The 22,471-nt window shown below is 39.6% G+C and overlaps 1 protein-coding gene and 1 long non-coding RNA gene across 5 annotated transcripts in view; one reads left to right on the forward strand and one right to left on the reverse strand.

Moving 5' to 3' along the window:
* Window positions 1-9,613, forward strand: part of LOC308593353 — a 45,404-nt gene extending 35,791 nt beyond the window's left edge. The window contains exon 3 of the long non-coding RNA XR_014010902.1: window positions 9,479-9,613. This is a non-coding gene — a long non-coding RNA (uncharacterized lncRNA). The remainder of the gene's footprint in view (window positions 1-9,478) is intronic.
* The window catches only part of PTPRM (protein tyrosine phosphatase receptor type M), a 407,502-nt gene that overhangs the window by 3,928 nt on the left and 381,103 nt on the right, over window positions 1-22,471 (reverse strand). For all 4 annotated transcript variants that reach the window (XM_081205534.1, XM_081205536.1, XM_081205535.1 and 1 more), the window contains 8 exons: window positions 12,022-12,138; window positions 11,541-11,695; window positions 11,031-11,166; window positions 9,902-10,051; window positions 9,506-9,679; window positions 7,672-7,803; window positions 3,176-3,301; window positions 1,945-2,108 (listed from right to left, as the gene is read on the reverse strand). In XM_081205534.1, the coding sequence (XP_081061660.1) occupies window positions 1,945-2,108; window positions 3,176-3,301; window positions 7,672-7,803; window positions 9,506-9,679; window positions 9,902-10,051; window positions 11,031-11,166; window positions 11,541-11,695; window positions 12,022-12,138 (1,154 nt within the window). The remainder of the gene's footprint in view (window positions 1-1,944; window positions 2,109-3,175; window positions 3,302-7,671; window positions 7,804-9,505; window positions 9,680-9,901; window positions 10,052-11,030; window positions 11,167-11,540; window positions 11,696-12,021; window positions 12,139-22,471) is intronic.

Genomic DNA, 22,471 nt, shown 5'->3' on the forward strand with positions numbered 1-22,471 from the left:
ATTTCTAATTGCTCGATGTTCTAAAAACCCACAAACAAACCTACACACTACTGAAGGTATGAGAGATTCCCAAACTTCTTATTTTTGTCTTGTGGAAATAAGCAGGAAGAGTGGCTGCAGAGAAAACAACTTTACTTTTGGAACTGAATTAAATCATGATCCAATTCAGGGGCCAATTCACATTCAATACTCCCAACCATGGTTGGGGGATCAGAAGCGGTCTGCAGAACTACATGCTTCCTCTTCTGGACCCTTAATTCTTTAACTTCCAAAATTCCCTCTACTGGCCTGAACCACAATTAAGGCTTTTCATTAGAATATCCACTACCCATGGCCCATACTAACCAGGAATCTATGCTTGGGGTAGTGGAAACAAACTCATGGTCTGGATCCTAGTTCTTAAGACATGTTTTAACAGATTGAGAGTATTGTATCTGTCTAATAAGATGAGAAAACAAAAATGTGAGGCTTCTGTGTTCAGATGCATGATTAGATATAGCATTTAATAAAACTTTCTTCTGAAAATTAAAAATAACCATAGATAATCTCTCTCCTTCTGGAAACACTATTATTTCCACAACTATTCTAATCAGCATCTTTAGATTCCACTTCATTGAAAATAATAAACCTTAATAATTACCAGAGTGCAGACTAGTTAGCTTGCAGCTTTTTAAAGCTAGAACTCACAAATGGTTGATTTTCAAAGGAAGTGACAATATGGCACATCTGTCACATCCAGGCAGGATGAAAAGAATGTTCCCTGCTGCCAAATACTGGATGATATTGTGCCATTCTTTGAGCATTTTAATTAAAATTAAGTCATTTAAAAGGATTATGTTCGATGGTTTCCCCCACTTTCTGTGCTGCCTGGAAGTGATGTATATGCGTGTGTGCAGGAGATGTGGTTCAGCCATTTAATATCACGAATAATTGAGATGATATCAATTTGCATTTTAAAAGGACCTCCCAGATATGGATCTCAAACCATTAATAAGCAAAACCTCACAAGATTAGGAATTATAATTTCTATTCAACAGGTGGGAAAACTAGACACCATGATTAGGGGGCAAGTGATAATTTTGGGGGGAACCATAGCAAGCAGTTTTAACCCCCCCCCCAACAATGACACCTTACAGTTCTTAGGAAGGGGAGTGGGGCAGAGATGAAAGTGAGTATTGGTAGAATAAGTAAGGGATGAGGAGATTTTTTTTTAAGCTGTAGTAGAGCAAGAGGGATATCTTGAGGTGTGGTGGATAAGCTTTATGAATAAAGGCAAAATAAGAGACTGAAATACAGTATCATATCATTATACAAATCATGGTATGAACACCCTTGGAATAATGTATACTGTTGTTGTTATTATAACAATAATAATTCAATTTCTATACTGCCCTTCATTCAAAGATCACAGGGTGTACAATATAAAAGCATCAAAATATAAAGCATAAAAACTATTGCTATTTTTCTAGAAAAAGAAGTACTGGAACTCTCTTATCTAGTCCATTACATCCACTACCACACCTGCAAATGGAAAGGAGGAGTCATCAACATATTGCTGGCAATGTACTCCAAGACGTTTCATGTAGGTGTTCAACATCATGGGGGATAAGATCAACCCTGAGGAACCCACACTGAAGGCTCCACAGGGCTGATGAACATTCTCCAAACATCACCCTCTGGAAATGACCATCCAAGTAGGACTGGAACCACCACAAAGTGGTGAAACCCACTCTGAGCTTGGACAAGCCACTCCAGAAGGATACCATGGTCGCTGGTATTGAAAGTCACTGAAGAAGTCAAGGAGAATTAACATTTCCTCTGTTTCTCTCCCAACAGAGGTCATCATACAGCATAACCCAAGCAGTTTCTGTGCCAAAACCAAGCCTAATGTTTGTCTTTTTTTCCTCTTAAAGCCATCTAAGCTAGTGGCTAATATTCACTTACAAGCAATGGACGACTGTACGGCCTTCACCTCCATTGTATTCTTCCTGCCATTTGTCTACCTGACGTATGAGTTTCAGAAAAGAACGTTTGGATACAGGAGTGTCTCTATACATGGGCCATCCTAGGAACTGAAATTGCTGCACCATTCGATAGCCGTCCTGGGGCTGTGGGGACCCAACCAGTAGAAGAATAAAAAGACAGCATTATTTATTCTACATCCAAATAATATATATGTTACATGCTCTCATCAACAGTGATTATTAAAGCAGATTACTACTTGTTATTTGCTACAGGAATTCTCATTTGGGAGTTATGACTCTGAATCTCAGAGATATATTAAGATGATTTTCTAAACTGCTGAATATACAAATATACTAGAGTGGAACAATGCTACAGCTGCAAGAGCCAATATTATAGCAATCACCAGCTAGGCAAAGTGAAATTTGCAATATAGCTCCAATTATGGCTGCCCTTTTTATATGCTCATCATTTTCAAATTTTCAGAATGAACTTTCGTTGTGTGATGACTGATTGTTAATAAGCCAAATAAAGACCCACATATTCAGAATAACATCACTTCATTAGCATCTCTCTCCAAAGACACATTTTATTTTATATGTGAATGAAATCTTTCTACTAATTTATAAGAAAGGGGAGGAAATGTTTTCTCATTCTTGACAATCCTACATATTCAATAATCTTGATTTACATTTCTGAATGCTGTGAGATAAAAGAAAGTTTCAATTGGCACTTTGGATTTGAAAAATATCCAAAAGAGGTTTCAAGACACTTGCCTTTTAAGCTGTATCTTGCAACCCTAGGGTGTGGAAATATTCAAAACCTCAAGTTCTAATATGCCCCCTTAATTTTTGGAAACTTATCTACATATATCACCATATAAAAAGGCTTGTCAATTTTGTCCCTCTCATTACTAAGCACAATAATTTTCAAAGAAAACTCTGAAAAAAAAGCTGAGTAGACTTCTACAATATTTTCTTAAGTAGGAGGTAGTAGATGATTATTGTTTAGCTAAGTAGGCCTTTTCTGAGCATTGCATTCTGAGCATACAGTTTTACATGTAAAAAGTTTGTTTCAATTTAACATCAGGCGCAATACAAAGGAACTCAATAAAGCTAGGAACCATAATTATTATTATTTGTTATAAATCCACATGTGAATTAGATTTTTTTGACCATCTTCCAAGAAACATATAATTGAATAAGGTCCTTACTCTTGCTGCATTATAAATTCGGAATATCCGGCTGATAATGTCTTCTTCTAAATCAGCAGAAACAAACTCCACCTGAATAGGACCATGTCGATGAACTCCATTTTCAGGCCAATATTGTGGACACAACTGTAGAACAAAAAGATCAATAAACACATAGACATATTAACTACAAAATATGTTTCAGCATGTCGCCCTATAGCTTAATCCATTGGCTTTCACATGTGAACAGGTGGGCCAATGTGCCCAAAGCACTCCATAGAAGAACGGGTGCCCTGTCCCTCTCGGTGCTGGGGAATGCTCCAAATGCTAAATCACTTCCAAGCATTAAAGAGTAGAGATGAGGGAGAAGCTTTATTTAGTTCAAATCTGAAATAATACACAAACCAAAGGACAGCCTTCCTTCACAATTCTCCAAAATTTGCCACACAGTTTTCTGGCCAGGTAACATGTACTAAAATGTAAAAACTAGTGTAGTGTTCAAATACAGTAAATGCATATAAATATAAATGCATATATTATTTGGGGAAGGGGTCAGGCAAGTTTCTTTGAAGATGAAGACCAGATGGCCACTTCAGTGCCATTTCAAAGGGATGAACTGGGTTGCAATAGCTGCATCTAAATGACAAACATCCAAAGGGGCAGTGGGGGCGGGGTGTAGGCTAGAGAGTTGCAGTCTGAGTGAGCTGTAAGGAGATGCTGGCGACAGGGGAGCCAAAGCTTTGACTAATGAAGAGGTGTCAATGCTGTGAGCCCTTCCATCCTAAATAAAACCATGTATCTTAAAAGACACTAGGATCTCTGCTGACCTTTCTTCCAAGAAAACTGAGCCCTGGGTAAGTGCACAACTCTCACTGCTTGTCAGATGGCGTGGCATGCAACAGTATGCCACTACCTATGCTTGTATAGAGCTTCATATGTGTCCTGGACCCCCACTGGAGCTATGGATCGCAACTTATTTTGCAGGCTTCCAACAAAAAGTCAGCAGTTTAAGCCTTAATATATTTTTTGTTCATTAACAATGTTAACAAAACTTTTGCCGAACCACACAGGAACGATTCTAATTGTCACATAGTACTGTCTTGTTCAGAGTTACATATATATAGGTTCCATGGAAATCAGTGAGTATATAATTGATGTACAACCCTTTTACTAGACTTTTATTTCTGTTTATTTATTTACAGCATTTCTGGACCCCTTTCAATGAAACGATAAAATAAATCTAATTATAACTGTATAAAATCAATAATTTAAAAATGAACACCAGCTGCAATAAGCTCTCAGGCTAATTCCTAAATGTCTGGCAGAACAAAAAACTTCCACCTGTTTCTGAGAAGCATCCAGGGAAGTACACAGATGGATTTCTCTGAGGAGAGCATTCTATCTAGGATAGTCATATTGGAGATGCTGTCCCTGGAGATATTTGAGCACAATGTAGAACCTTAGGTCAGAACCAGATTTTGAAATGGGTTTGGTTTACTCCAACTATACTCATCTTCTTTTATACAATTTTGCCCTAGTATTGCTTGCTGCTAAATTCTTAAACCTTTTCGGCATTTGGAGTGACAGATTTCTGACATTAAACATCAGTTTAGCAATAGCCTGTGACAGCATGCAAGGGTGCTGTCAAACACCTCAACGTGTTGGGCATTATTTGAGGTGCACACACCACTAGAATCCCAGTCTCTATCCCCAGGGTATGATAAACAGTTCATAGCTGGAAACCGAACCCTATCCGTTTACTAAATTCCCAGAGGCAACATTTTGCTTTCAGTTCACCACTACTGGATAATACCAGAGCTGCCTGGAAGTTTTGCTGATTTTTATATTTGTGAATGTCTTGTTTCTCCTTTGAAAATTTGTCCCAGAAAGTTTAAGTATGGGAAATAGTAGCCAGAGGGGCTCACAGACATTACAGAGCTGTATTCTGGTTGATTTACGTGTTAGATAACGTTGTGTAGGTTGAACAGTCTTACAGGGCTGTTTAATCCTTCACCTTCCAATATTCCCAGAAATCAATTTATAAGTGAGCTATGGATCTTTTAATAGAAACAGACACACCTGACACAGTGGGAAAAGAAAAAAATATGGAGGGTTTCCAAGGGATGTACTTACCCAGGAATTCTCCTGGGCAAGACGTGGGAACAATAGTGAAGTGAGCACAAAAGGAAATTTTTCCTGCTAGCATGAGGACTGTGTTCATATTAGGACTTTTCGAACATAATACAAATGAATGATTTGGCTTTAAGTGTATGAACAAAATGTTTTTACTATGTTTTGGTAGCCAATCTAATGAATAGTCTGTGTGACTGATGCAATATAGGGATAAAGGAGTTATTTAAAATTAAAAGTGTACATGAACTTTATGATTGCTCTTTCCCTTTCCACATCCCTTTTACCCTTTGAATACTGAGTTGAATCTGTTAATTAAAATTTTGTAACTGACACTGGTGAAAGTACCAGAGCAGATGTAGTACCTGAGACCAAGCATGCCCCAGTGGTTTTAAAAGGCAGCTAAGACCAATGGGAAGCTAAACAGCTTAGTGCTCTTGTATATTCAAATCAGGGAGCAGATATTCAAATGTGCATTTTAGTGGCAGCTAAAAGTCTAGGTCCCTGGAGCCTTTCCTCTTTCACTCTGAAAAACAACCTACCCACGCACAAAAACAAGGATTTTGCATTTCATATATTTCCCTTGAGATAGGTGAGTGTGGCTGGGGTTTAAGTTTGTAAAAACTGACTTGCATTAGTGATGATTTTCATAAAAATGATAACAAAATTATTCTAATGCTAATACAAATACTTTCCTGTAACTATTAAAACTGTTCATGATGAATCCACTCCAAACACTGCTTAGTTAAAACATTTAATTAATAAGTACATACTATGGGCATGAAATTGTATAGGAACAGTGGTCAGGAATTTTGCATTTTGCATCCACTGTTTGAGTCTAATGCCAAGATAGGCAGCTACCATTTTGCTACCAAAGGAAGGCTGCGGTGGATGCTGTTTTGCAAGCATCCAGAGCTCAGCATGGTATGCATTCAGAGAAATGATAATCCAGACACTCTTGTGCTAGATGACAGTGAGGAGTGGAGAGCTGGTGTCCAAAAGATTACTAATTTGAGGGGTAAAAATGATGGGACACTGGGATATCTTTCTGACACCTTCTATCAACCCCAGTGTTTCATCCCTGTTTGAGATGATAGACTAGTCTGATGGGGTATATGAACATCTTTTGGCATGTTTACTTCCGCTGTAGTAAGTTTACAAGGTAATTGACAAGCCCATACAAGTTCTACAGTGGCCCTGTCATACTCAGCCTAGAGAGAGGTGTGTGAAACAAGTCATAGAGGCAGCAGGCAGGGTGTATACACATGAGAAACATGATTAAGAACTGTTTAACTGATGTCATTACTTTCTAATGTTGTTTTATGATTACAAGGTATTGTTGTATACTTAGTAGGATATGTTTTATGCAGAGAAACCTTTTTATAGTATTATCTGACATTTTAAGTAAGTAAAATTTATGTGCTTTTGAATCAAATGTAGACTTAGCAAGCTAAATGTTGTCCAACCACAAAAATAATAGATTTAAATTCCTCACACCTCAAAACATATTTTTAAGACCCCTCGTTGAAGACCCCCTAAAATGGCATGCCCTACAATATAGTGCATTATTCTCAGATTGATGCATTATATTCCACGGGGGGGCGGGGGGGATGTTCCAATGGAGATACACATATAAAGCCTTATCCAATTAAAAAAGAAAAGGTTTGACTCTGATCAATGCTCATTTTCTTCAGAAAGGTAATATCAGTTGCAGTAAGTTGCACTTCAACCCCCAAGGAATAGAAGTTGAGCTCATATGCGTAGTACGATGGATAATGTCTGACTCAGGCCAAACTTCAAATTTCCCTCTCAACAATAAAAGCTCAGACCTTATGTCACTATTTTTCTTTCTAATCTACTTCACAGGGTTGTTGATAGAATAGCGTGGACTAATTTCTTTGCAGAACACACACAAGGTTCCTTGGACAAAAAGCAGGATACAAATGTAATAAATAAAACATGATTAAACATGTAAAATAAGTTAACTAAAAGTTACAACTTTGGGGCTTATGTATAACTGGTCTATTGACAATTACTCCACTAAACAAATGAATTGTTTCCAGTGTTCCTCCCCAGCACTGCAAATGGAGCAGCTGCATAAAAGGAACTGCAACTAAAACCAGTCGACTGGCATTTTGTTAATGGTCAGAATGGGAATGAGTAATGAGTAACAGTCCGAGCTACAGTTCCAACAACAATTTTCTACAACACATTGCCTGAAGGAGTCTTGGCTTGAAAAAGATGCAATATCAGTTAAAATTATGGGGACTAGAGGAGCTAGGTTTGAGCATCAAGTTTTTCACAGAAAGGATCTTTACAAATGATAGAATACAGCGAGAAGGTGCTAGTTATGATGATGTTTCATTCAGCGCATTTATGTGACTTACTTGTGCTGGATCTACATCATTGAGCATAACTATTGATGTGCAGTGGTAGTCTAGAACCAGTCTCCAGAAATCTTTGACGGTGTTTGGTAAAGGATGCTGGGTAACGATAAAAGCTGAAGGCTGCTTATAGCTCTGTAAAACAAGAGAAAAGATAATTCCACCGAGCAAAACTGTCAGGATTAAAGCTTTAATAAGAAAGTATCAGCTGCAACAAAGGGCACTCAAGTCTAAGGGCATTAATAGATGACAGCGGTATTGAACAGCTTCAGAACAGCATGGGAGAGAGAAGCAGAGGACATGTACAGACGTCTTTATTAGCTGAACTTTACTGGTGAAATCTGATGACTTGCTAGACTTCATGGAAGGGGCAGCAGTTGTTGAATGGATCTGGAATATTCAATGGAGCAATTTTATTACCGCTGGACAGGGACATGGCTTGTTTCGAGGTCCCACCTACACAAATGGAGCCTCAATATACACTGGTGCTATAGTAATATTATCATTGAACCAGCCTATCACTCTTGAAATCTGCACATTAAATGAATACTACCAATAGAAGGGGGAAAAGGTGGGTAGAGCAGTGGTGTAGTGTGGGAGGAATGGAACCTAGCCAGAACCTCTGGTCTGCTCATACTGTATGTTAGAAACAATGAATAGATTAACTATATATTATGTGGCAATCCTATGGTCCAGTTAAGATGGCCACTATTATGTTAGGGCTAATACAGGAACAAGATAGTTGCAAGCCCATGCTCAACTAGCTGCAAAGTACAACACCTACAGAAACGGGAGCAAATCTACTAACGCCACCAGCCACTCCCATAGCATCTCTGACACCTTTATTGCCTCCCACCAATCATGCGGCTGCATTAGATATGTGATGATGGCAACCATCAATGGATGTCAATGAAACAACCCTACCTATGCACAATCTTTCTGCACACCTTTATTACAATCAGGTTAATCCTCAGAGAACATTATATAAATGCATACTACTATTATTACTCTTTAAAGGATTGCTTTTATGGAAGGTTATTTTAAATGTTTTCATTCTTCTCCAAAGTCTGCTTTCTTGGCATGTGTGACAGCCTTAATTACTGTTGCTCTAAAATGTCAGCGATACTCTACAAGTCTCTAGAGAGTGTAAAACATGTTTAAGTATCCTTGTACTGATACCCTATTAGTGCTATTAAAACTTCCATGGCTGCATTTAACTGGAATGGGGGGAGCAGAGGAGGGAGAAAGAATCATGTTTAGGAAATGTTCACTCATTCAGAAACGAACAGAGTGACTGACGTAATGGCTTGCATTCTACCTATACCAACTAGCAACTATTATTTTCCTTCGTTAATTGCTATGAAATTTAGAAGGAAAGAAAACTAAAACACTGCTGCAAACTTTTCATTATGCTGTTTGGTTGACTTAGGCCGCATTGTTTACACAATTACCTGGGAGTAAATCCTATTGTGGTATGTTAATGACAAACAACTGAGTAGACATGCACAGGATTGTACTGTTTTTGACATTCTGAATAGCTCTTTTCCCTCTTAGGTGTTATTATAATTAATATTCAAGTACTAGATAAGACATCTAGGCCATTTCCTTTGTCAATATTCCCCCTCCCCATTTTCTAGTTCTCTTAATAAAGCTTTCAGACTTTAAAGAATATTGATACATATAGATTTGATAAAACAAATCTAGAATATCAAATATATCCAAAAGTTTAAAGACTTTTGGAGGGGAGTCATTTTTCAGGCGCAAAAAATTGAGCCCCCTTTTGCTGAATTTGCTTTTCTGTATTTTCCAGACTATTAAGATCAGGACAGGCGCTTACATCCATCAGTGCAGCATTGATGTAGTTACTGCTTTCCCCATCTATCGTGATGAGGAAAGGTAGGCATCTGTCTGGAGGAAGCACATCCATGCACCGATTCTTCTCGTGATTCCGTGGTAAAAGTGCTATGCTGCAGTCCTCCACGCGCAGAGTTGGAGTCACCATGTTAAGGGTCTACAAACAACAACAAAACAATTATGAGAGGAAGAGCTGATTGGCAATGAATGTGCCTTCAGAACAGGATTATGGGTATCTTTAATTTTAAAAGAGAGTCTGTGCTTCAGAGAATAATGAAAGATTCTGGTCTCACACTTTAAAACAAACAAATAAACCTTACAATACAAAGGCCATTGTCCTGTTGTGCTTTTAAAAATGTATCCATGGCCCATGGCTTACCCTAAATTCTTCTTTGATCTGGCTTGAATTGGTCTGAGGGTCCAGTTTGTTCATTTCATAATATACAGATCTAACTTGAGAGGCTGGAACAGAGGTATCCCCACACAGACAAGCTTCCAATATCGCATCATGTATGAATACATACTGTTCCTGTAGAAGTAAAGAGATAGGTGATAGTACCCACATAAATGATAGTTTTTTCCCCAATGAAAAAATGGAGAACTAAATGTGGTTTTCAGCTTTTGCACATGCTGTTGGAAAACCAACTACAGTATCCGCTATTATAGTACAATACTACTGTGTTACATATTTACTGTAATTCACTAAATATGAAGGGCAGGTGTTATTCTACCTTACGACTCTGGACTGCATTCAGTTTCCCCTTAGTCCCATTTTTGTTCTCTCCTCCTTGCAGAAGTGTATATGCTTTCAACCCACCACCATCAGTGAGCTGACAGCTGCAGCAGGAAATGCATTTCTTCATATAGGGCAGAGCTATACTATGGAACTCATGATGGTGTTGATGGCCACCAACTGAGATGGCTTTTAAAAGGGATTAGAGAATCTCATAGAAGAATGTTGTCAGTGAGTACTAGCCTTGATTGTGGCACATTACTTTCCAGGATCAGAGGCAGCATGTCTCTTGAGCTCCAGCTGCTGGGAAACAACAGCAGGAGACTTCATGTACTGCATTTATGCTTCCAATAAGGAACTGGCCAGCCACAGTTACTTAATAAAAAACTCCCTACAGTACTGAGTAAATGAGTTTCCTCTGCTTGCTGAAGTCTCTCCTTAGGTGTCATATGTACTGCAAAATATTTCCTGATCCACCCCAGCCTCACCTTGCCAACAACCCCTACTGCCACCCATTGTGGTCTCATCCTCCCTACTTCATTTCTCACTCTGTGACCTCTCTTTCCACTTTTACTGTGTCACTCTAATGCATATTATAAGCCTTTTGCACGGCTCCATCTTTATCGGACACAAGAAGCTGATGCTAAATAATGCCAGGAAGCAGCAACAGGGCACATCACCTAAATGGATTTGAATTCTAACTTCTGGTAAAATGAAATGCATTTTTCTTATGCACAAGGAGAGAGACTGGGGCAGGAAAGGGTGATGGGAATACCTCAGTTTGCACCATGTTAACTCTTCGAGACCGAAGCTCTCTGACGCAGTTGTATATATCTACAACACCTTCCCTTTCTGCCATATCTAGCATAATGTCAATAACAATGAAACACCCAGTTCTGCCAGCACCGGCGCTGTAAATACAAAAGCACAATTAGTACAAGTTAAAAGTTCAGAAAGTGCTTGCCGTTGAATTTGAAAACAGATTCTTGAGTGGCATACGTAATGAACATCATTTGAATGTGCCTTAAATATATCATTAGGGTTTTCAGCAATGTAGCTGACATCTTTCACATTTGAGGGTAACAATTTCTTATTAAGGATGCTATAGATCATTGTAACCTGTCTACAGACTGCTGTCGATCAGCAGTGGTTGAAAAAAAAAATGGCATTCAAATTAACATTGACTACAAACAGCTCAGCCCAGTGCGTGTTTAATTTAAAGGGATAAAATTAGACAGTGACCTTCTCAACTAGGCATGCCAGAAGGCCTTTTCATTGCACTAACCTGCAGTGTACAACCAGCGGGCCTGCATTTGGTGGGCTTTTGGACTTGACTTGCCGGACAAATCCTAGAAGTCCTGTAGCATGGTAAGGTACACCGTGATCTGGCCAACCTGTGAAGTGGAACTGCCTGATTTCTCGGATTTCATGGGCACCTCTCTGGCCATCCATCATTGAATAAAAAGAGAAGAAACGGGAATGTTGCAGAAAGCATTTTAAAAGAAAACAAAAGCAGAAATTCCTTAATGTGGCACTTCTTAAAACACAATAGCGATTTAAAGTCCTGCCCCCACTTCTATTTCATAAGCCACTGGAGAGGAACATGTTGCTGTTTAAATGGGGGGGGGGAACCTGACCTCACCATTAGGGGGCAGTAGAGTATTACCCACAAAGTAGTTTGGAAAAAGGGTTGACTTTAAAGATGTTGCAACTTTAACACAGACATGATTAGAAACATATGAGAAACTATATCTTTAAACACTAACCTTTTCCACGGCAAATGTTCGAATAACATATTCTGCCAGGAGCTCTGTTTCTATTAGAGTAACTTTAATGTCTTTATATATCTCTGTGTCATCCGGCCAGTATTTACAGCACTTGACCTTTTAGAAATAATAAAAAAAATTAAAAATCAAGGTTTATATATATTTCAATTTGAAGCATTCCTTAACACTTTTGCAGTGATGTACAATTGAACTGCCCATAAAACAGCCATGCTGCCTACACAAAAGAAATGGATCATTAGTTTTAAAGAACACAATCTTCTTTTTCATAGAATAGTTCTGTGAGTTAAAGGTGGAAATAGCATTCAGCGCAAGTTGGGGAAATTGTATGAATCACGTTAGTATTTATGCCATGAACAGCTCAGTTAAAATAACCACTCATTTCCTGTTTTTCTCCCTGTTGAGGGAGTATCCAGAGGGAAAAGCAACAAAGCTGCATTTAAACATTCACAGCCTCCTGAAGTTGGTTATTTGTCTGTAAAGTGTCTCATTCCTTTATGAAAAAGCACACTGTGACATGATTCCTTTTTAGTGGAAGAAAGGTTTATTTTATTTTTTGAGATATTAACTGCTCTGAAAACCTAACAGAAAAGCAGGGGTGGTGGTAACCATGTATGTGTAAAACATAACACAGAATGTGTAAAATCTGACATATGCAGTAATGAGATTTGAATGGCAAAAAGATTCTATTTGTGGACCTGAACCTGATGCCCAGTGAGACTGAATAACTCATTAGACCCCTAGCAGAAAACTTGGCAGGTTACTTCACACAGCCGATCCCTAGCCAAGGAACACATAGGCAAAACACTTAGGCAAGATACACTTAACATTTCCTTCTTGTGCACACTTAACATTTTGTACAGGATTTCCCAGAGTTGTATGATTGGACCCTGTTTTCCATGTCTGAATCTTCTGAATTTCTGTTTTATTTGCTGTTATTTGTTTTTATATTGCTTTTTGAAAAATAGTTTTAGGTTATGTTTTTGTTTTAGTGACATTTGTGTTTAGACTGTGCACTGCTTAAAAGATTTCTGTAATATTGGGTGGTACACAAATGCTTTTAAATAAAAATAAATTAAATAAATTAAACATGTGTGTACACACTTTTATACACAATACACTCATAGAAATGTATGTTTATTTGTAAATGCTTTTTTAAAACTAAAAACCATACAGATATAAATTTAAAAGCTCTGTGTTTCCTTCTAAAATATTATAGCCCCCCCCCCATTGTGAATGGGACCACTGGTGCCTGGAAGAGCCTCACTAAGCTCCAGCCCTTCCTTTTTCCTGTGCATGAGGCAGCACTGAAGAGAATTCAGTGCTCCCTCCATGTGCTATGCACATGCCTTGTGTTGTGGCGATGAAGGGTTTGGTGATATGGAAATTGTATATAGTTCCTTTGCTCTGCACAACTGTCTCTGTGCCCTCATGTTTGTTGTTGTGGGAACATGGCTCTCTTGAGACAAGTGGAATGCCAACCATAGGCCCTGTGGCAGGACACACAGGACAGAACCTGTAATGTAGAACTCTGTAGAAGCATCCAAAGCAATGTGCAAAGTTTTGTGTATATATGGCAGGATTCTTTATATCGCTTCCAACTGAGGAAAAAAATACATCTGAGCACCAGATGCAAAGTACTGATGCAAAATAAGCATACCATGCAGTTCATTTTATCTCTGTCTGGCATTTTGCTGCCAGTTCTGTAACAATTCCTAAAACTCTCTCTGGAAAATACACACACACAAAGCCCTGCAGTCAGGGAAATAGAAACCACAAGAAACACATTTGAAAGCTCATTGTTTATCTGTCTGTCTGTTCTGCTTGATAATACAGACCAATAGCATTGTTTAAATCCCTGACTTAAAAGGTTCACAGTGCTTGTCTCCATTGTCAGGCAGCTATTTGTAACAGCAATTCCCCCCCCCATGGAAAATGTGTTTTTCTCCGCATTGTTCAGAAGAAACAGAACTTCCCAAGATCCCCAGTCTGGCGCAAACTATCAAAGCCCACTCTCTGACCCTCATTTCCTTTCTCTGCCTGCTGTTTTTGTTTCTTCCATAGGTAGAATCTGATCCACACCAACGTGTCCAAGGCACATGCGAAGAAGGAAACAGCTGCAGCATGGGACCTAAATCAGGTTTCTAACTTTAGCACAATTCCTTTTGAGATGGGCACTTGCCGATGTTCCACAGTGCTCAGTTTGGCCGGATAAACAATTTAAAAAATAGATTGGACTGAATTGCTTGGCTTAGAAAAGAAACATACAACAGCATAGTCTAGACACTCTGGCTTACTAATATGTTCCTTTTTAAAAAGCAATTTCTCCAACCCATCTGCAGACTTAGGATGTGTACAGACACCATGTGCTTCTGGCTGCATATTGTTGGATTTGCAAGTTTGTATCCCCAGGATATCTAGTGTCTGTCCAGCAGAAGACAGGTAGGAGAAAGGCAGGAGGGAACAACCTCTCCTTTCTTAAAGGGTACGGCACTTGGTTTTAAGAGAAAACTTACTGGCTACTTTTGTTACATCAAGCTAATGTACTTCTGAAATGCAAAACGTATTTCAAGGAGCACAGAGTATTTTTCTGTGCAGTCTGCGTGCAGAAGCACATTGGAGCCCACTCTCAGATCCCTGTCAGCAAAGGCCGGGCCATCCCGTATCAGGGATGAAGGGCAGTTTTGTACTCATGACAGCAGTGTCTCCAAGTGCACCTATGCTTTCCTTTTCTCCATAGAAGGGATACCATTGAGATAAGGCAGAAGCAGTTTTAAGGTAGCACGACCAGTTCGGCAGCACTGGGCAGAGTCCTGCAGGAGGCGCCACAATAATGCTGAAGATGAAGCTGGAGCTGGGGGAAACGCCAAATTTTAGTGTTGCACAGGGTGCTGTTGAAATTTGAGAGCCCAGACTTTGCCACTGGATAAGGACACAGTCTGCTTCTTGGCCCAGTGACCTACTGATACATCACATGCTTGACAATGGGAAATTGGGACATTGCCCCATCACCCTTGTAAGCTGGCACTTCTGCTTTGAAGACATGGAGCCTAATTTCTGAAAGCCACTCCAGCCTATAATTCTAAATGTACTTAGGAGCTAGCCCCATGGAACACAGAGGTAATTAGGATTGCAGTGCATAACTCAGTTTGCAAGGTTTACCTAACAGCTGAAGTCAATTGTTAAATAAGTCAGTTACAAATGTCAATGGGAAATTCATTTGAGAGATAGCAGACTTTAAATTTGTCAATGAAACACATTATTCTAAGGGTTATTAACATTCTTAATAAGCATTCTTAGGTAACTATAATGAATTAAATATGGCAGAGACACAAAACTTGTCAATTGGTAGCCAGCAGATTTGAAAGGAAACTTTTGCTTATATGATACAAAAGTTTGAGAAGACTGGACTCTGGGGAGGAGACACTTCCAAGAGAGTTTTCACTTTAAAATGATCAGATCCTGGGTTTCATTAGCTACTGTTTTTGTAAAACACATGTCATCAGTAAACAAACCTAGGTTCTGCAGAGAAACCAAGACATGCTCGATTCAGCAAACTTCATAGCGATTGAAGTTGGGACTCTTGCATCCAAACCTACCAAGTTTATCAAAATGCTCCTCTTGTTTGGGAAACATTATAAAGATACACCATGCCTTGTATTCATTTTATACCCATAACTTAGTTTGGTTTACAATGCAAATTTTATGCACACTCTTCACAAATCTAGATTTTGATAAGTAAATGTCAGTAAACATTGTTTTCACTGTACTCACCCAAAGTGATGGAAAACAACTTGATGTCAGTACCAATTTACATTTACAGGTAGTCTAAGCTATGTAGAGTTTCACATTAATATGTATAGAACATTTTGTTATTAATGCTGCCTAACGCACATATTTTTGAAGGGACGTGGGTGGCGCTGTGGTGTAAACCACTGAGCCTTTGGGCTTGCCGATCGGAAGGTCAGTGGTTCGAATCCCCGCAACGGGGTGAGCTCCCGTTGTTTGGTCCCAGCTCCTGCCAACCTAGCAGTTTGAAAGCACGTCAAAGTGCAAGTAGATAAATAGGTACCGCTCCAGCGGGAAGGTAAACAGCGTTTCGGTGCGCTGCTCTGGTTTCACCAGAAGCAGCTTAGTCATGCTGGCCACATGACCTGGAAAAACTGTCTGCAGACCAACGCCGGCTCCCTCGGCTAGTAAAGCGAGATGAGCACCGCAACACCAGAGTTGTTTGTGACTGGACTTAACTGTCAGGGGTCCTTTACCTTAACCTTTACGCACACTAAAAGATTCAGATCTGGAGCTAGTTTAGAAATAAGTTCCCCAACTTGCTAGCCCCACACTCTGATGGCTGTGCATTGAGCATGGTTGGCTGAAAAGGAACCCCTAAAGGTGAGCAGCTGCTTTATAAAGCAGAGGAGTTTCCTTTTCAGAGAAAGTGTTATACTGACACTGCAGGTAGATGAACCAGATAGTTTTGAACAGGTTTAGAGACAAAATCTATGAGGATGGATTAAGAGATTAAGCCTGATTATTATTTGGCATTCCGGCAGTTTTAGCACTGCTTCCATGTTACTCCTACAGTATTCTCGGGAGCCATTAAGAGGCCTGAAATAGAAGTTAGGAAAAAGAAAAGGCTCATCTGCTTTATAAAGAACAATGGATAAACTTTAGCATCACTTCTGGAAGGCTTCCCTGCCCTGCACGCACATCTTCTTTCTGTCTGAATCAGATGTATAAACTACTTTTCATTCACTGCATTTCATGCACCTTTAAGAAATTATGAGTATTTCCAAGCACACACCCATATGTTGTAAAAGTCAATTCAGCGGTACCTTGAAGTAGTTAGCAGTCATGAGTAAGTACAGCAATTCACAGTTCTTTATAGCTGAAAGTGATACTAATATGTGAACTGGCAGCCAAATTAATCTTCTAGCTGCACAGGGAATTTTAAATTACTTACTGGTTATCTCTAGTAGAGTTGATATTGATAGCTCATATGAGGTCACTGGATGGACACTTCTACACATGCTAATTTTACTTTAGAATTCAACTTGTACCGTGGATGATGAAACAGGCATGCAGTCTTATATGGCATTTCTTGGAGGCAGGATTAAATATCTAACAGGCACTTCAGTCACACGCACACAGCTACTGGCTGGTCTGATATGGCTACAATAGCTGGTTGTACAAAGGAAGTTGGGCACGTCCATCTTGCCATCATGCCTTTCATTTATATTATCAGATTAGCTGTGTATATCATGTTTCTAGAACTGCATCCAATGCATGATGGCTGAAGTGTCTTTACATGGTATGTGACATGATGCTATAATGTACTCAGCAGATGGTGACTGCTGACGGCTTGGTGCTGCCACATGAAATTGTTGCCCTGCCTCAATATCCGGGATTGTCTGACTGACAGCATAATCCACAACTTGTGATGCTCAAGCAGCAATCCCTGCATCCCAAACGTGATAGTTTCCCCAGCCTAACACAACAACATATTGTGACAGCTGATCTTAAACAGAACAAGGCCCCATCTGCACTTTGCATTTAAAACAGCACCATACCACTTTAAGTAACCATAGCTTCCTCCAAAGAATCGTGGGAACTATAGTTTAAGCGTAGACTCTAATCCCACTCACAGAGCTACAATTCTTAAGAGGTTCACAGTGAGACCTATTTCCCAAGGAACTGGGAATTGTAGCTGGGGGGGGGCATGGATAGGGATCTGTAAGTTCCAAACATATTTGTTGCACAAGGGGACACTCTTCTTCATTGAAAAGTCATAGCAATTTTTAAAAAACGTATACTTAAAAAAAAAGTTTCAATACTGAAGGGATTTCATAAATTCTCAGGTACTACAGGCCATCAGTCTTGTCCTTTCATCTTCATCATTTTTAATTAACAGTTTTTTACCTTTCTGCAACTCTTTCCCTCTCTTCGTGGAACCACCTCTGCTTACTATGTCCTCTGTATCTTGTCTAAATTTGAATTCTAACATGCAGTTTTCCTTAATGATACATTTTACACATAATTTCCCCTAATGTGGTTCATTTTTAAAAATCATCTGCACCAATAAATACATTTCATAAGCATTTTTGCTTATAATATAATTATGGATGCATTTTTGGTTGCCAAACTATATTACAAAGTTCTGAGAATTTTGTCAGTCCAAACTTAACCAAACAATGGCCTAACCATGACAAGGCAGTGCACTGCACTCCCCATGTCTTCAGTTCATCTGTCATAACACTTGGAGCAAAGATCACATCAAGGGTGTGCCCTCCCTGGTGTGTTGGACTGATGACCACCTGAGAGAGACCCATGGTTGTCATGGAGGTCATGGTCTTGAGCTGGCCCAGCATCAGCCTTCATGTGGCTACTTCAAGTCAGCCAGGATTACCAGGTTAGGGTCCTCCAACTAAGCCCCAGAGACTAGCTTGGCTAGCCTGATAGCCTAGTCAGCTGTGGCTTTACTTGCCCCAGACCTGACATCAGATGACGTGAGGTATGGGCAGGTGCACATGACATGAGGAAAAGTGTATGTTGTATGACACCCTGATATTGATACTGTTGAAAGCTGAGCTATTAATATTTTAAATAATTATTTTTAAAAGCATATTCAGGCAAAAAAATAATAATATTTCTGGCTTCTTTTGTTGTTTTCCTGCACAGATTCTTCTGCCATCTCATAAGGAGATAAGAGTAATACACTAGAAAATAATATAAATGGTATAAAATTGTTTGGCCTTACCCAAATACAATTATCTTGACTGACATAGAAAATGTGCAGGATCCTTATCCATTTTTCAAAGAATTGCATAGCTTGCTACAATGAGGAGATAACATCACAAATTATTTCTTTACCACTGGCACTTCACTTCTCTACTTAAAGTGTGTTGAAACCAACATGTGACAGAATTTAAACTAATTAGCAGATGTTTGAACTTTCATTTCTCACTGAGTATAGGACTGTCAAATTCCATCATGTTGTTGTTTTCTTGTATTGAGTTAAGCATTGCTGAATACTGAAGCATTTTGTGCAAGTAAAGGGAAATGCCATTTGATCTGCAGCAGAAGTGATTTACAGTCACAGTACTATATGCTAGATAGTTAATCTTAGTTCTCCGAACTGTCTGGTATGCTGGTATATAGTGAAAAGCAGCTGAGTCGTGCAAAATAGTGTACTGCACACTATACAGCTGACAACTCAGTATTCCCTGAATATGTATCAGGACCGTCTTTGCATCCTCTGCTAGGATCTCAGCAGGGATCCTAATTTGGCACATGCTGCCCTCCTCCAACACTTGATGTCACACTTGCAAAGGAACAACCAGAAGCATTAAAGGCTGTTCCCAGTTGTTTCTCTACAAGTGAAGTTTGCATTTGGTGTCCTTAAATTTGGCACCAGATGAAAGCTCTGCTGGGGGCTCCTGGGTCAAGTTAATCCCTCCTGGAAGTGAGACTTGCATTTGATGCCAAATCCCCAATTCTTCCTCCTCTTTCTTTGCAGAGTGGCTTGAATCCAAGCATCACTTGCCAAGGAATAAAGGAAAGAATTGGGAGAGCACTCCAATTGCATAGTTGATAGCTTAATATTAAAGTTTTTGCTTTATATTGTTTGGGTTGATTATATGTATGTGTTAATGTTGCTTGCTGCTTTTGGGGGCCTATGGTCCAAAAAGCGGTATCCAAACAAACCACACCATATGAAGTTACATCACCTGATGTTGTGGTGAAATCACGTGATTGACAAATGGGTGGTCCAAGTGGCCCGTGTGTGAGCTCAGGATGCAGCCTGTCAGCTGGACCCTGTTCTTCAGCCCTGCACTAGGGCATAGTAACTAGACTATGTACAAACTGGTTAAAGAGAAAAAAATCACAGTACTGATGCACAGGACAAGCCATGCTACCCAGAAAATTTCCAAGTCATGTTGACATTGACACTATTCTGCTGCCAGACACATGTGACACAGCGGTTCAATGTCTCTCTGCATTACTTCCAGTGTTAAGCACAACTGACGGTTTCTTCTTCAGCTGTGACATTAACCTTCCCAAGTGTAGGGCTGTAATTATGGTGGGAGACTAGGATACCAAAGACAATAGTAATTAGCAAGCACAGTTACAAAGACCTGTTTGGGTGCCTTTTCTCAGGAACACTGATTCTTCTGCGAACAAATAAGAGGTGTCAATGGGTGTCTCAAAGCAGAGACCAGTTTCAGGATTCTCTCTCTCTCTCTCTCTCTCTCTCTCTCTCTCTCTCTCTCTCTGTGTGTGTGTGTGTGTGTGTGAGAGAGAGAGAGAGAGAGAGAGAGAGAAATTTCCTCTTCATGCTTGCTCTGATCCTGTTAATTACCAATCCGTTTTAGCTGATGCATTTTGCATTCATAAAAAAATCCTGCAGGTCGGCTGCAAAGAGCTTGGCCCTAACACTTTCAGGACTTTTCTTTAGTTAAAACTTAAGTAAATTAGACTACCAAAATGTATAATCTACATACTGTGGCAGCAGTGTACAAGACAGCCTGACATCACCTTGTCGAAGGACACTAGCTTGTGAATTCTGCTCCTTTCTTAATATCTAAACCTCCTCACACATTTGTGTATTTTCGTCAAGAACAGTTATTTACACTTTTTTAACTGGACACCCTTAATTGGTTTAGAAAGGCTTAAGATATGAATCGCTATTGATTTTATACATTCTAGGATCTAGAGCATCATTCTCTAGTAGAAAACAGCATGCAAGATAAATGGAAAACCAATCAGACCTTCTCTTGGTGTTACAAAGGGCAATGTTCTGCACATGTTTTATGCTGCCCTGCTCAGCGAGGCAAGCACTGTTGATTTGGGGACATCTTTATTAAACGATTATAGAAGAGTCTGCCTAGCTTCCTGGAGAATAACAGCCAATTGTTCCCCCTAAGGATTTTGCTCCTGCTATGCATGATGGAATAAAGCCAACTTGTAATTTCTGGTTGTACATTTAGAAAGCAGAAATCTGGTTTGATTGGTAAGACACATGATCTTATTTACTGATGTCAGATTAAAGATTTTAAGCTGCTGAATTTTATGAAGCAACTTTTTTTTATATAAAAAAGTTATCTATCAGATCTGCCTTCATCTTTACTGGAAAACTACAATTGTTTACATTTGATTTAAAGTAAGATAAATGACTTTAGCTGTAACATGGATGGTTATTTCTCCCCGTTTTTTGTGCAGAAATAAATGGCTGCTTAAGTGTTTTATTGTTCATCGAAGGCAGTGGCTTCAGTTAGCATATAAGGAAGTGATGTATGCATGGGGGAAAACTGTGAACACAGCCTAAACTTTGTTTATTACAACAGCAGTTCTAGCTGCTGAGAAGCAAAGCCATCACTCACCTTAAACAGCACATTCTCATGCATGTTTACTTAGACCTAAGTCTCATTATAGTTAATGGAGCTCACATCCAGGTAAGTGTGCACAGGACTGCTGCTTAATAGTGGCTTGCCACTTTGGCAGTGGGACTGCTGCAGAAGCACAACAACCCAGAGATGCAAAAATCCCCCGCTGTGCACTTGGTCCACAACATGCACATTCATCTTATTTCTTTGGACTCTTGGCAATTTATATTCACTGCGTATGTTGCTGCAACCCAGGACAAGGATAAAATTGCTAGCTTTTATCATTAAATGCACTGACCCTGATCCAGAGATAGTGGTGCTCAATAATTATTGAACTCAACTGATAATGTGCAGCTAATAACTATGTCCGGTGGGCCAAGATAGTACAAATCAATAAATGCATGACCATCACGCTCCAGGACAGTTAAATAATATTTCTGGCATCATTCCTACACAAGCATGTGGAAACAGTATGGACTGCACCTATTGTCATCCAGGAGTCCTGGAAGACAGGAGTGCCTGGCGTGCTCTGGTCCATGGGGTCACGAAGAGTCGGACACGACTAAACAACAACAACAACGGTCATCCACATAGATGTAAGCTAGGGTCAGTGGAAATATTTTTAAAGCCATTGTCAAACTGGGGTCTGTTTAGTTTAGGGTGCAATGAGGCAAGCCAAAGGCAGTGGGGCAGCATGAGCAATGATCAAGCCTGATCCAGAAGCCATGGTTATGAAAAAGGGGGTGATGGTCTACTGGTGCAATGGATGTGGGGCTGATCTGGCACCAGTTCCCTCCATTGACTTGCCACTGAATCTTTGCCTTGTGTCCCTCAGCTTGCCAGACCTTTTGATGCCTGCTGATAGGTCTTTTCTGAAAGACTTAGATAAAGCCACTTCTGATCCAACATGATTCTCTAATCACGGGAGAGGTTCCATAACGTTTTTCTGTATATGTAGGGTGGTGCACTGCTGGTGTGGAAGGTCTGTGGAAACCAGCCCTTGCACCACATCATTTTTCAAAGAATATTTTTTATGGCAACTCCATAAT

The sequence above is a fragment of the Podarcis bocagei genome (genome assembly GCF_964188305.1).
Source record: "Podarcis bocagei genome assembly, chromosome: 8".
NCBI lineage: Eukaryota > Metazoa > Chordata > Lepidosauria > Squamata > Lacertidae > Podarcis > Podarcis bocagei.